This window comes from Hippocampus comes, unplaced genomic scaffold (genome assembly GCF_001891065.2).
Source record: "Hippocampus comes isolate QL1 unplaced genomic scaffold, H_comes_QL1_v1.1 scaffold196, whole genome shotgun sequence".
In the NCBI taxonomy this organism is placed as follows: Eukaryota; Metazoa; Chordata; class Actinopteri; order Syngnathiformes; family Syngnathidae; genus Hippocampus; species Hippocampus comes.
This window is the reverse complement of record NW_017806173.1, coordinates 378,607-391,641: the sequence shown is the minus strand read 5'-3', so window position 1 is coordinate 391,641 and position 13,035 is coordinate 378,607. Positions and strand designations below refer to the sequence as shown.

At 41.8% G+C, this 13,035-nt stretch overlaps 1 protein-coding gene across 1 annotated transcript in view; it reads left to right on the top strand.

Annotated features, from left to right (window-relative positions):
- The first annotated feature begins 1,217 nt into the window (after positions 1-1,217).
- utp20 (UTP20 small subunit processome component) overlaps positions 1,218-13,035 on the top strand; it is a 24,028-nt gene continuing 12,210 nt past the window's right edge. The window contains exons 1-28 of the mRNA XM_019896333.1: positions 1,218-1,436; positions 1,675-1,755; positions 1,829-1,895; positions 1,979-2,111; positions 2,177-2,365; positions 2,455-2,536; positions 2,616-2,753; positions 2,876-3,031; positions 4,529-4,681; positions 4,763-4,897; positions 5,039-5,116; positions 5,198-5,376; positions 5,589-5,732; positions 6,266-6,354; positions 6,447-6,552; positions 6,628-6,778; positions 7,538-7,600; positions 7,682-7,849; positions 8,598-8,674; positions 8,791-8,870; positions 8,952-9,213; positions 9,290-9,469; positions 10,492-10,582; positions 11,526-11,611; positions 11,823-11,948; positions 12,061-12,227; positions 12,554-12,762; positions 12,897-13,028. Coding sequence (XP_019751892.1) covers positions 1,386-1,436; positions 1,675-1,755; positions 1,829-1,895; positions 1,979-2,111; positions 2,177-2,365; positions 2,455-2,536; positions 2,616-2,753; positions 2,876-3,031; positions 4,529-4,681; positions 4,763-4,897; positions 5,039-5,116; positions 5,198-5,376; positions 5,589-5,732; positions 6,266-6,354; positions 6,447-6,552; positions 6,628-6,778; positions 7,538-7,600; positions 7,682-7,849; positions 8,598-8,674; positions 8,791-8,870; positions 8,952-9,213; positions 9,290-9,469; positions 10,492-10,582; positions 11,526-11,611; positions 11,823-11,948; positions 12,061-12,227; positions 12,554-12,762; positions 12,897-13,028 — 3,573 coding nt within the window. The 5' untranslated portion in view covers positions 1,218-1,385. The remainder of the gene's footprint in view (positions 1,437-1,674; positions 1,756-1,828; positions 1,896-1,978; positions 2,112-2,176; positions 2,366-2,454; positions 2,537-2,615; positions 2,754-2,875; positions 3,032-4,528; positions 4,682-4,762; positions 4,898-5,038; positions 5,117-5,197; positions 5,377-5,588; positions 5,733-6,265; positions 6,355-6,446; positions 6,553-6,627; positions 6,779-7,537; positions 7,601-7,681; positions 7,850-8,597; positions 8,675-8,790; positions 8,871-8,951; positions 9,214-9,289; positions 9,470-10,491; positions 10,583-11,525; positions 11,612-11,822; positions 11,949-12,060; positions 12,228-12,553; positions 12,763-12,896; positions 13,029-13,035) is intronic.

Here is a 13,035-nt window from a genome sequence, read left to right as displayed (position 1 = left end):
ATAAAGGCCTCGCGTATTTGGATTGCCTTCATCGTCTTTCATAGTTGACTCAAATGCGAAGGCGGGGGGATTATCTGGGCCCTGTTGCCCACCCGAAGTAACACGACGAGACCTGACAGACAACAGCCCTGACAGATTTTACCTTGTAAAAGAAGCCCCATTAAAAACCCGCCAATGATTCCAAAGATGCTGAACGAGACCAACATTCAAACACCCATTGAAAAACTGATGAGTTATTTCACATCCAAGTTTTGCATTTTCAGAAGAAAAACTGTTCAAAAAATTAATGCACCAAATCGTTTCTTTTGCTATTTAAAAATATATATATTATTCCCAATAAATGCAATGAGTTGTTTTAATGAGATAAACTACAAAAAAAAGTCATTGTAAAATACAAACAAAAAATTGTTCCAAAGGAGTCAACTGGTCAACGTCACCCGACCAAACCCAAACAGGTGACAGTCGTTACCTCAGCCCTTCGGCACTGTGATGTCATTTTAAGTTGACAGCAAGTGTCAGTACAAGACAAAATGGCCGCCCCCTGAGATGGATAAAAACAATTCATATTCCACAAATGTAATATTATTCAGAATCCCATGTTTAGACGCGTGGAGGTGCATAGAACACATTATTGTAAAGTTAATTTTTTTTTTAAATCATTTGTTGCATGTATTTTATATTTGCCCTGTTTCATCACACTCACTTCCAAAAGTCAAGATCAGTAAATTAGCCAAGCTAGCATAGTGCATACATACACACACCATGTTTTTGTGACTAGCTTTGCATATTTTTTTTCTACAAGCTTGTATTCCTCATGCCATTTGACACTTGTATCAGGATGACCTTCACGAAAATATTTTACAAACAGAATTATGAATTTTACATTAGCATAGTTTTAGCTAAAGTCTGAGCTAATCATTGAGACTTTTACATTTACATTAGTACTGTACTTTTACAGACTTTTACTTTTATTACACTTTTACATTAGTACCATCCATCTTAAAATTGTTGCAATTCATATGTCATATCTATTACATCTACTTTGTTGATGTTACAGAGTCGAACGTTTCTTTATTTATAAAAACTTCGGGGACTCGCCGTCTGTGCAAACGAAACCGGAAGCACAGGACAGAGCGCTCGGAAACAAAAGCGGAAGTGAACGACAGCGAATCATCTCGATCAGTCTTCCCGCATCACGTCCCCACGCGTCAGATCTTATATTTCCCATGATGCCTTGTGTCCATCATGGCTGCGCTCTACTATCCGGCACGCGTGTAAACACTCGTAAATGTAGCGTTGAGAATTCACGAAGAAAATATTTAAATGAATCATTTTGAGCGCGCGGCGGCCTCCGACCACATTTGAAGACAAACGACGAAGCCGAGATGAAGATCAAATCCAAGTCTGCGCATCACAGATCCGAGAACACCTACAGGGTAAGAACACTGAAATTATAAGCTGTGTTGTGTACACGTGTGGAAGTACCTTCATACCCTTTTTAACAACCTTTTTTAATTTTACACTTAACGCCTTTGTATTCAAGCTCATTGGCTGCAACGTGCAAACTAGCCCATAGTCGACTTTTTGTGCGTACTTACAAATTGCTTACTATACTGTTCAATTATACTAATGCATCTTTTACACAACTTATTATGTTGGAAATACACCTTGCAGTTTCTTACCTTTGCTGAGCGGCTTGCCAATGTCAAGATCAACGTCATCCACCGGATTGACAGAACTGGATCCTATGCAGAGGTATGCCCTTAAGATCAATCAAGCATTTTAATTTACTGAGGTAACTCACTCATAACGTCATTTTGGAATGCAGGAAGTCGATACCTATTTCTTTGAAGGCCTGACAAAATGGAAAGACCTCAACGTGACGGAAAACTTCAGTATGTCCAAAGCAGAACGATTGCCGCGTTGTTTGTAATTTAGTTCTGATTCACCACCTCTTCTTCTTCTTCTTCTTCTTCAGCTACATTTTTGAAGGAGGTCTCCAACAAGTGTCAGTCGTTCAACATGCTGGTTTTCCATCAAAAGTCTATCGTGGAGAGTCTGAAAACACACCTGGCAGTCACCAGCAGTCTGGCCTACCAACCTCTTCTTGAGTAATATGATTAATAGTAGCACTTTTGTTTGGCTAAACCTGACCTGCCTGATAATTAATTCCCAGTCTGGTGGTGCGGTTGGCCCGAGACCTGCAAACCGACTTCTACCCTCACTTCCCGGACTTCTTCACGCTGATCACAGCAATGCTGGACACCAAAGACACGGAGGTGCTGGAATGGGTTTTTACATGCCTCTCCTACCTGTACAAGAACTTGTGGAGGCTCATGGTGAAAGACATGGACAACATCTACAGGTGAAGAAGACTACCGTTGTCTTCAGCGAAATAGGATGAAAATTCTGGTCATATCGGTGTATTCAAATTTTTATATTTCCTCCTGTCAGCTTGTACAGCAAACTACTGGAGCACAAGAAGGAGCACATCCGCAAGTTCGCAGCAGAGAGTTTTGCATTTCTGATGAGAAAGGTAGGTCTTGAATGGCCTAGAATCCATTTTTATGTTTTGATACAAGTGTACAAGTCTTCAGTGTTGTCCTATCCCGTAGGTTCCCGATCTGGACGCCCTGCTGTCTCTCGTGTTCTCCGACCTGCAGCAAAATCCTGACAAGGCAGAAGGCGCCGGCCAGCTGTTGTTTGAGATGTGCAAAGGTGTCCGGCACATGTTTCACTCCTGTGCGGCAACCGTAAGAGACGCTTTTGTTGTCAAATGACGTAAAATGGTTGCGTAAAAGTGGTTTCAGTTGGAGTTTTTGACCCCAGGCTTCTCATTATATACTGACTTTGTCTCAACCTCTCCTCGAACTAGGCACTCCCTGCTGCGCTACGGAAGATGGGACCTGCAACCAACCAGGGAGCCCCTTTACCGTGGGACCTGGTGCGAGATGCGTTGGATCACACAGCCCAGGCTGCAGCCAATCATGTGGACAAAGAGCACTTCTTGGTTTTTTGGGAGTCCCTCCAGGTAAGAAGGCTGAGATGCCGGGTTTTAGCTTGGTTGGTGGTCAGCATTACATTCAGTGAAACATCACTTAGATGGAAAATATGGCAAGTAGATCAATATTTTGTGATGCTTTTGATGACAAATAAGTGATGTCGTTTTTTTTAATATATATGCCAATTTAATAAAATGTTGAAAATATAATTTCTTAAAAAAATATGCATTTTTGTGACACATGCACACTGTTGGACTCCAGCTCCTGCCATCACTCAATTGCCCATCCCCCTTCAAGGCACAAATCCAATCGGACAGTCCTGTATACAGTGGTACCTCTACTTACAAAATTAGTTGGTCCTGGAAGAAATTTCTTAACTCGAAAATTTTGTAAGTTGAAACGCGTTTTACCTGTAAATGCCCGAATCCGTTCCAAGACCCCACAAAATGCAGACAGAAATGTTTTCTAAAGCATAAAAATGCTTAAAAAAAGATTCAAGTTACAATTAGTTTATTGCACAATAAATGAGAGTTGTGCATAGTGTAAAAAACAAAGAATATAAATGATGGTCATTTAACTTTTAACTGCGTCCTCGTCGTTTTTTGCCCTCTTTAGTTCACGTTCTCTCTCAGAAGTGGTTTTTGCCTGGCGTTTTGTAAAGAAATGATCCAAGGACGTTTGCTTTTGTCGGCTTTTAGCAATCCTTTGAAAATCTCCAAGGCAAACATCAGCATAAGGAGTGATTGCCCCACTTGGTGAACACTTTTTCTGGGTGATACACATGTACGTAAAAGGGGCAAATGACGAGGATGTTGCAAAGACACATATCTATTCATCGATCGACACACACAGACAAATTCGATAGAGGTCCCTCTTAGCCAATGGGCTGCCAGGATGATGCTCAGTATTAGCCAATGGTAGAGCAGCTATAAGTATGTTGCGTTCAGGAAACTGAGCTGTGAGTAGCTGCCCATATTGTATTTTTCCCCATCAGATCTTGAAATTTCTTTTGGAACAAGAGGCAATATTTTCCCGTTGTGGCGTTTCGTAACTTGAAAATTTCGTATGAAGAGACGTTCGTAAGTAGAGGTACCACTGTATTGTAATTACACTTCATAAAAGCAATTTAGATTTTCTTTTTTGGGTGGAATGGTATCTAATACAATGCTATTTTTCTTTATTTAAAAACACAACCAAAACTTGCTTTTTAGAGGGCTGGAACAGATTGTAGGCATTTCAGTTCACGCCAATGTGGAAAATTGAATTACAAGCTTGGTCAAAAAAATGAATTCAACTTTGCAGACAAAGTATAGTCATTTGTATTCTTTCATTCATTTATTGAAATAAGGAACCGTTTTAAAGTCACATGGACCGACTTCTTGGGTATTGATCGTGAAGAGCTCCCGGTTTTGTGCACACTTCGGACCTCACAAAATGGCTCCAATTACCTTGAACGGTGTTACAAGCAATAATTAATGATAAATCGTGTTCATGATTTCCTGTGTCACCTACGCTTGAATTCACAGGGTGGTGTGGACGAAGTTTTTAGTATTTTGGAGGCCAAGGGAGAGGAGGCTGGCCCCGCAGGCGAGCAGCTGGAAAGGCTGCTGTTCGTCCTCCACACCTTGGTGTCGCACAAGGACGGCGCGAAGATCACAAAGCCGGAGGCCGTCTGCCAGGTACAAACGGAGCACCGTCGTCATCTCCTTCGAAGCCGGTTCAAGTTCTAATTGTCACCAAGTGTCATTCTTGTCTCGTAGACCGCGTTGCGCCTCGTGCAGAGCGCGACGCTTTCCGCGCCCTGTTCGCGGCTCCTCCTCCAAATCTTTTCCTCCCTGCTGCTCGGGGAGAACGTCCGACTCCCCGATGCTCTCGTCCAGGAGATAGTCCACAAGGTATGCCTGATTGATTTGTGTTTGTGTGTGTGTGTTGGGAGGTGGGGGCATCGAGTTTGGTCTTAGAACGAATTCAAGTTGCTAAGTTGGGGTATCACTGTATTGTGGTCCACTGCGCAAATGCTCCTCCTCATCCTGCAGGTGTTTGCCAGCTCAGTGGGAGAAGACCTCATCCTGGAGTTCACCAAGGAGATGTTTCCCATGAAGCAGTTTGAGCAGGTGAGTTGGTGTTGTCTTTTTTTTTTTTTTTTTTTTTTAATGAGCTTTTTGCAATAATGCCCTCTCTCTTGCCGACTCCAGCTCTTCCTCCCCACCCTCCTGCGCTTCACCGCCGGCTTGTTTACCTGCGGCGATCCCGTGTCCCGCCACCGTGCCCTCGAGGTGCTCGTCAACTTGATCCTGGCCAAAGCGGCGCCGCCGACGGACGGCGCCATGGCGTTTGAGACCTACCCGCTGCTCTTCACGGGACAGACCACCGGGTGACTTGAGAGTTTTAAGTTGTTCTGTGTGAGGTACAGGTTCAAGCCGTGTCAAAAGAAATAATGCTTTGGCGCCATCTTGTGGCATCGTGACTACTTTAAAATATCAATAAACTGAAAAGCTGCAGCACGTCGAAGTCAAGGTACCACTATGTCTCAATTTAACGAAGCTTTACTGATTTTTTTTTCTTCAATGTTGTATTTCTTGTCAGCCTGTTCAGTCACCAAGGGAAACCAGAGCAGAGAGCAGTGCCTGAGCTGGTGCTGTCACTCATCGCATTACCTGAGCAGCAAAACGGGCCCGTTGCAGATCTGTCGCTACCTTGGAGCGCACTGGTGCTGCTGCCTCACCTCAGGTAACATGTCAGGGACAGGGCGATGGGGCTTAAAAATAGTCTTTTTTTGTTCATACAAATCCGATTTTAATAGATTTTTTTTCCACCTCCTCTTTTTTTGGTTATCGAAAAAGCAAACCCCTATGATGTTATTCAAAATTAATTTTGTTGTCTGTTTTTTTTTTTCACCATCTGGGATTTCCTGACACAATATTTTCTGGAAAGTTTTTTCTTAAACTTGCAGCCACATAATACAAATACATTTTCTGGACACGTAAGAAAATAAGGGGGAAATGTTTCTAATCAAAACATGAAAACACAATTCTGAATAAATTGTCTTTGTAAATGTTCAACAATAAAATTAATTTTTTTTTATTAAAAAAGGCAAATTAAAATGAGTTAAAAAAATATAAAAATTGTCCTGACAAACTTAATAGCGAAAATTATTTACCTGCATTTGTATCATGTTGCATTCACAGAAAGAATTATTCTACTTTTGACAAAAATACTGTTTTTTCTTTTTTTTTTTTTCTTTTTTTTTTTGTCTTTTGTAGGCCTCTTGTTCCAGCTAATGTCTTCCCCGCAGTCACTGCCTTTTTAAATCACTTACTGTGTGAAATTGAGATGGAAAAACTGGCAAAAGGTATTCCATCTTGTTTTCCACCCCCTTGCAATTCAACAATTCATTTTTGATTTTTAATTACTGCATTGTTGTTAACCTTTCCGTCTCCCCAGCTGGTTTGTTTGTTGCCACACAAGCCCTAAGCTGCCTCCTCACTCTGGACAGCTCGGCTGGGCCGCTCTCTTTGGTCCCTGTGGACAAAGTCACTGCCATCCTACGGTATTTGTGACAAAATATTGCAACACTAAGGAGTAGGCCTTCGATAACAAGGCTTTTATGGTGTGCTCCTTTCAGGAAGTTCCCCACAGAGCTGTCAGCCCTGCTTTTCGGAGACCTCTATTACACCCGCCTGTCCTTGAGTGGTGCTTCCGAGCACCTATCTCATGATGCACTTCTAGACGTTTACCAGATTCTGCACAGCAACGTGTCCTCTAACATATCCAAGGTGCCAAGACTTACATTGGTGCATCATGTACCGTATTTTTTGCATTATAAGGCACTTCGGATTATAAGGCGCACCTTCAATGAATGCCCCAATAAGGCGCATAAAATGGAAGCCACATTAGGTCTGCGGTTGCGCTATGCATCCACTAGAGGGAGCTATGCTAAACGGAATACAATACAATTCAGTTAATTATTTATATAGAGCCTTCACAGCCGCTGCAGCTTGAACAAAGCCGTGAGAACTGGTCACAAATACGGTCATGAAACATATAAATACAAATGGCATGACAAAACAATACATGAAAGACAAAAGTTACGAAGACAATTGAATCAACAAAAAGGCACACAACCCTCATGGGCTCACATCCACAAGGGGGCTAAATATCCTTTGATGTCTTGCTTGGCTCCTTCTTCCTTCGTTTAGTCAGTAGTTAACTATGCTTTTGGTATTATCTTTGCAGACCTCACAAAGTAGTTGTCTCTTTGAGCGCGTGTTGGCAAATACATGTCGGACGGAAAACACATTTTAGGTTACAATTGGTTCCTGCAAATCACCACTCGATGGCGTAGGAACACTACCAGGGAAACAATAGCGACTATAAAGAGACTGTAACTAACAAACCATATATAAGGCGCATAGGATTTTAGGGTGCACTGTCGGCTTTTTAGAAAATTCAATGCTCATGGGTGCGCCTTATAGTGCGGAAAATACGGTCGTCATGTGAACATGCTTTTATGAAAATGACTTCTTATTTTCTAGATGCGTCTGCTGACCCTGCGGATCCTTTCGCACTTTGAGCCCAAGCTTCCTGCCCCAGAGGAGGTATAGCTCTCACATTTTAAATTAAATTCATTCTCAATAGACGCCGTTGATAACGCGTCCAATGGCTTTTCTTCCGTCCAGCCTGATGAGAGCATGGAGGCGCAGCCGGTGTTCGCCATGTGCCTGCAGGCGGAGCTGGTGCCCGCCTCCCTTCAGGACTACCGGGAAAAGCTGCTGTACCTGCGCAAGCTGCGGCATGACCTAGTCCAGCGCAGCTTGCCCCAGGGGCCACACGGCACCTTCCAGCAGGTACGGATGAGATCATCAAATTCCCCCAGGAAATTTGAAGCACTGTGACGAAATGAGCTAAGTTTACTTTGTTGCTGAGAAAACCGTCGTCGTGGGATGACAGCCTTTGTTTTACGAAACAGGCCAAGATTTGAAATTTGTGAGAAAATGTTGTAAAACCAAGCAAAAAAAACACGCGCCATCTCTATAAACACACCGTCCACGCACACGTGGAACATGCATTTCGCAACATATCATATTGGGAACAGAGGAAGCGAGTATGGCCACTATAAGATAAGAAAATGTTATTTGTCTCACAATGGAGAAATTCCCAATTTACAGCAGCAAAATTATGAAAGGGAGAAGTAGAAGAATGAAAAGTATATGAATTATAAAATACAAATATAAGCACATTAAAAATGGGTGACATTCAAAGTAAAAACTGAAGAGGAAAATGACCACCATCTGTGTGGAAATGAATGAAGCCTCCACAAAATTACACTACATAATTAGTGTCATACATAATTTATTTATTTTTTTTGCTTACCTCTGCACTGAGCCCAAACTAAGTCCCAATTGCACCTTTATGATGAAATTACGATAAATATAGCGCATAATTTAGTAAAAGCCGACCCTCCTTTACATATCGCACACACTGTGTTTGGAGTATAAAAATCCACCTTTTAAAACGTTAATCTTGATTTGACTTCTCTCAGTTGAGAAATACAAGCCGAAATTGTCATTGCTCTTCACTTTTTTGTTTTTCCAGGTCCCTCTGCGTTACCTCTTAGCTATGCTGTTTGTCAACTTCAAGCCATTGTGGGATACTGTCATTGAGCTACTTGGGTTAGTATCTAGTTTTTAAATGTAAAAGTAGGCGTCTGACGCTATCTATTTTAAAAAGAGTGAACACGCTGTCCACTATTTGTGCAAAATCAACATTGAGTCTCTGTTTTGTGCAGGAGCCACGCCAAGGGGATGGACAACAAAGACTTCTGGGTGGTGTATCATGAACATCTCGAGATGGTGGCAGTATTAGCTGGTAGGTTTCGCAACTCTGGCGGTGTACTTTAAGCTCCTGTCACCAGGTGTTGTTCACATCTCCTCCTCCTCCTTATTGTAGAAGAACAACTTCAGGAGGGTGGTGATGACAGCGATGATGAAATAGAAGACACGGAGGTCCAGGCTGGGCCGGGTTGCGACGTCATCGAAAGTGGCGACTTGGGGGTGCTGTTTCTCCAGCAGCTCAGGTCGAGCTCAGACCCCAACGAGAGGACGGACTTCTCCAACTTCCGCGGCCTGATGTGGCGCGCCATGGCCCAGTTTCCAGACAGGGTGGAGCCCCGTAGCCGGGAGCTAAGCCCCCTGCTGCTGAGGTTCATCAGGTGAGTGTTCAGTAGACCCAACCCTTTGATTCAACCCGATCACAAATATCCTCACTTTCTGACTTATCTGAAACAGGAACGAGTTTTACCCAGCTGACATGCTGGTGGCACCGACTCAGGACCTGAGGAAAAAGAACGACACTGCGCTCGAGGCGTCCACGATGACTGAGGAGGAGGGGGAGGAGCAGGAGGAATCAGAAGAGGAGGAGAGGGACAAACGGCAGACGAAAGCGCCACCACGGCGAGCGGCTTCAAAGTAATGATGCACTTTGAACAGATGCTCGTGTGAATTCAGAGCGACACATTTGAACGATCCTGAAAATGCAGAAATTACAACAGCTTTCAATATTTAAACCACATTTTATTTTGAAAATGCTGTATTATTTTTTAAAATTATTTTAGAATCAAAAAACATTAAATTATATTCAATTGATGCATTTAATTTAATATTTCAAACGTATCTTTAAAGAGATTTCTAGCTAAATAATGAATGATAAATGTGAAGCTGAAAGTTAGCATTCCTGTTATTAATTTTTAATACACAAAGTACTGTTGTATTGTCTTTTTAATGTAATAACTGCTTTTATTATTATGAATTTTCAGTATTCTCTTGTCTTCAGTTATTGTTGTTGTCTTATGAGAAATACACGCTTAAAACATTTCTATTTGATCAATGAGAGTGGAAAAATACAGTGGCTATCTTGCAAGTAGTTGACCTGCAAGCTCATGCTGAAGACAGTCGAATGAGAAAAGGCGGAATCAATTTGACTTTTTATCATTTGGTTGCCTTTAAGTGACACCAGAAAAAGTTCTCCAGAAAAATCGTTTTATAAAATCAAATATTTGGAGAACAATGACTTTGGTGATGAGTATAGTCTCGCAGTTTGGTTAGCAAGTCAGCATTTAGCCTGTTGAAAAGAAATACTACAAACAAGCGTATGAGGTGAGGTTTGAAGTTTTATTTCAATCATTTTGTCACCAAAACTGGCACAGGATGGTTTCTATGATGACCATTTCTTGAAATAATTGAACATTTATCAAACTGTGACTATGCTAATGCCTAATTGATATTTTGGTTTGGTTAGCTAGCAAGCATGTAGCGTTTAGCCTGCTAACAAAATGATGACAACTGAATGTTATTTTTGTTTAGTTTTTTTGGGTGGGGTGAATTCTCCGTTCATAAATCTAAAAAGAAAGATGGTGTTGAATATTATATATTGTTCTCTAAAATGTTGTATTATATTTATATAATTTGTGACATTTTTTTCCCCCCTCCAGACAGCTAATCGCCCACCTGAATGTTTTTGCCAAATTCACCAACCCTCGCTCCCTTTACATGGAGGGCAGCCTGAGAGAGCTCTACAACCAAGTAATCCTAAAAATTGCTTAACTGTTTTTGTTTGTTTACACAAAGTACTGTTGTATTGTCTTTTTAATGTAATAACTGCTTTTATTATTATGAATTTTCAGTATTCTCTTGTCTTCAGTTATTGTTGTTGTCTTATGAGAAATACACGCTTAAAACATTTCTATTTGATCAATGAGAGTGGAAAAATACAGTGGCTATCTTGCAAGTAGTTGACCTGCAAGCTCATGCTGAAGACAGTCGAATGAGAAAAGGCGGAATCAATTTGACTTTTTATCATTTGGTTGCCTTTAAGTGACACCAGAAAAAGTTCTCCAGAAAAATCGTTTTATAAAATCAAATATTTGGAGAACAATGACTTTGGTGATGAGTATAGTCTCGCAGTTTGGTTAGCAAGTCAGCATTTAGCCTGTTGAAAAGAAATACTACAAACAAGCGTATGAGGTGAGGTTTGAAGTTTTATTTCAATCATTTTGTCACCAAAACTGGCACAGGATGGTTTCTATGATGACCATTTCTTGAAATAATTGAACATTTATCAAACTGTGACTATGCTAATGCCTAATTGATATTTTGGTTTGGTTAGCTAGCAAGCATGTAGCGTTTAGCCTGCTAACAAAATGATGACAACTGAATGTTATTTTTGTTTAGTTTTTTTGGGTGGGGTGAATTCTCCGTTCATAAATCTAAAAAGAAAGATGGTGTTGAATATTATATATTGTTCTCTAAAATGTTGTATTATATTTATATAATTTGTGACATTTTTTCCCCCCTCCAGACAGCTAATCGCCCACCTGAATGTTTTTGCCAAATTCACCAACCCTCGCTCCCTTTACATGGAGGGCAGCCTGAGAGAGCTCTACAACCAAGTAATCCTAAAAATTGCTTAACTGTTTTTGTTTGTTTTTTTATAACTACTAATGTCCTCCTGTGTTTGTCTTCTCAGCTTCTCTGCCACCAGGACCAGCAAATCCAGCGAGTGGCCCTCCAGTGTATTCTTACGTACAAAGACCCCTACGCAGTCCCGTACAAGTAAGCAGCGTTCATGGTGGACACACAGAGCGTCCCTCTTCAAGCTTGTTTTTCTTTCAATGGAGCCCCTTGTGGCTGTCTTGTATTGGACTGTTGAGATATAGCCGCTGCTCGCGAAAATGTGTATTCTGTAAGCTATATCATTCATTCGCCTAAATGAAGTGTTTGTGTTTATTTTTTCACCTTTAGTAAATGTTACGTATTGTTTCAGGGAGAATCTGGAGAAGCTGTTAGATGACAAGCATTTTAAAGAAGAAATCGTCCATTTTAACATCTCAGAGGAGACGGGAGTTGTGGATGCTTCACACAGAGCTGGCCTCATTCCATTACTCATGAGGTATCTTTTTTTTTTTGAAAAAAATTATGTTATAGTTCTGTTTTGTGCCGCACTGTCATTTCAGTAGCTCACGTTTCTGTCTGTGGGTTTTTGTGTTGTTTTTGTCGCACAGGATCCTGTTCGGCCGTCTGCGCAGTAAAGGCAGCAGCCGCTTCCAGAGCAAGGCCAGCGCCTCTACGCGTTCCTCCATCATCCTGCGTTTTCTGGCTGGATGTCAGGAGGTGGAGCTGGGCATGTTCGTTGATCTCCTGCTGGAGCCCGTCTCCCATCACAGCGATGGTGACCAAGCTTGACATTTCAGAAACGGTCTTCATCCGGCCATGAAGGCCAAATTTCAGTTCAAAACGGTCCCCCCAAAAAATGGTTACCTCACTCAGATTGAATTAATCTGTATTAAAGAAATTCACGAAGCGGGGGGTGCCATTTACCTTAACCATTTTAGGATTTTTTTTTAACACTATTAATGTTGTTAATTGGGGGAAAGTAAAATTATTTGTGGTCCACTTTTGATTGTTAGCATTCACTCTGTTTGAAAAAAAATGATGCCAAAAAACTTCTCATGTTACATAACCTTAAAAACAAACTTGGTCCTTTTGTCTCTTCAGGTTCCTGTCGGGACGCTGTACAGAGAGCGGTGGCCGGGACGGATATTGGCGCCGTGCTGCCGCTGGGTCGCCAGCACAGCCTCTTGAACATCATCAACGTGGTCATCCAGAAGCTGGGCCACCTCATCGAAGTCTACCTGCCCAAAGTGCTGCAGATTCTTCTGTGCGTCACCGCCTCTGTGTCGGCCATGCTGGAGATCAGGGAACAGGTAGGCCATCCATCGCCTTGATTGAAAATTAGATGTTAGTCTCTTTTATCGTTGCTTTTTATTTTTTGGGTGGTTATTGGTACTTCACGTCATCCTCAGCAGGACTGTACTGTATCTCCATTTTTCATCCGTAGCTGCGGCCAGGTTGCATCAATCCTCTGAAGAACCTTAGGCGTCTCGGCATCCTGAGAATCCAGGACTTTTTCGAGAACTTTGACAGCTTCAGCTTCAGCGCCGATCAGCTGGATGGCGTCTTCATGGCTGTTGTGTGGC